This window comes from Priapulus caudatus, unplaced genomic scaffold (assembly GCF_000485595.1).
Source record: "Priapulus caudatus unplaced genomic scaffold, Priapulus_caudatus-5.0.1 Scaffold1546, whole genome shotgun sequence".
NCBI lineage: Eukaryota > Metazoa > Priapulida > Priapulimorpha > Priapulimorphida > Priapulidae > Priapulus > Priapulus caudatus.
The window spans coordinates 14,038-14,959 of NW_014578607.1; the positions used below are offsets into that span (position 1 = coordinate 14,038).

Consider the following 922-nt stretch of genomic DNA (forward strand, 5'->3'; position numbering starts at 1 on the left):
TGTTTGGCTTTAGGGGTTGTGGTTTGTTTAGGATTGGGGTTGGAGTTGGGGTTTGGTTAGGGTTAGGATTGGGGTTAGGTTTAGGTTGGGGCAGTGTTAGTGTTATGGTTACTACATCTGGTAAGACACCTTTTTTGACAATGCCCCACAAGTGTGAATGTGCGAGTTTCTCGTACGCAGCGTGTGTAGAGGTCTGGTCTATGAGAAAAATGTTAATCTTAGAAGTAATGTTAAGACTAATATTAAGACCAATGTTAAAATTAATATTAAGACTAATATTAAGACCAATGTTAAGACTAATGCTAAGATTAATATTAAGACTAATATTAAGACCAATGTTAAGACTAATATTAAGACTAATATTAAGATTAATATTAAGACCAATGTTAAGACTAATGCTAAGATTAATATTAAGACTAAAATTAAGACTAATGCTAAGATTAATATTAAGACTAATATTAAGACTAATATTAAGACTAATGCTAAGATTAATATTAAGACTAAAATTAAGACCAATGTTAAGATTAATATTAAGACTAATATTAAGACCAATGTTAAGATTAATATTAAGACTAATATTAAGACCAATATTAAGATTAATATTAAGACTAATATTAAGACCAATGTTAAGACTAATATTAAGACTAATATTAAGACCAATGTTAAGATTAATATTAAGACTAATATTAAGACCAATATTAAGATTAATATTAAGACTAATATTAAGACCAATGTTAAGATTAATATTAAGACCAATATTAAGATTAATATTAAGATTAATATTAAGATTAATATTAAGACCAATGTTAAGATTAATATTAAGACTAATATTAAGACCAATGTTAAGATTAATATTAAGACCAATGTTAAGATTAATATTAAGACCAATGTTAAGATTAATATTAAGACCAATGTTAAGACT

At 25.6% G+C, this 922-nt stretch overlaps 1 protein-coding gene across 1 annotated transcript in view; it reads left to right on the forward strand.

The window, feature by feature from the left end:
- The first annotated feature begins 140 nt into the window (after positions 1 to 140).
- Positions 141 to 922, forward strand: part of LOC106816956 (cadherin-87A-like) — a 6,266-nt gene continuing 5,484 nt past the window's right edge. Inside the window, exon 1 of the mRNA XM_014821604.1 lies at positions 141 to 191. Coding sequence (XP_014677090.1) covers positions 141 to 191 — 51 coding nt within the window. The remainder of the gene's footprint in view (positions 192 to 922) is intronic.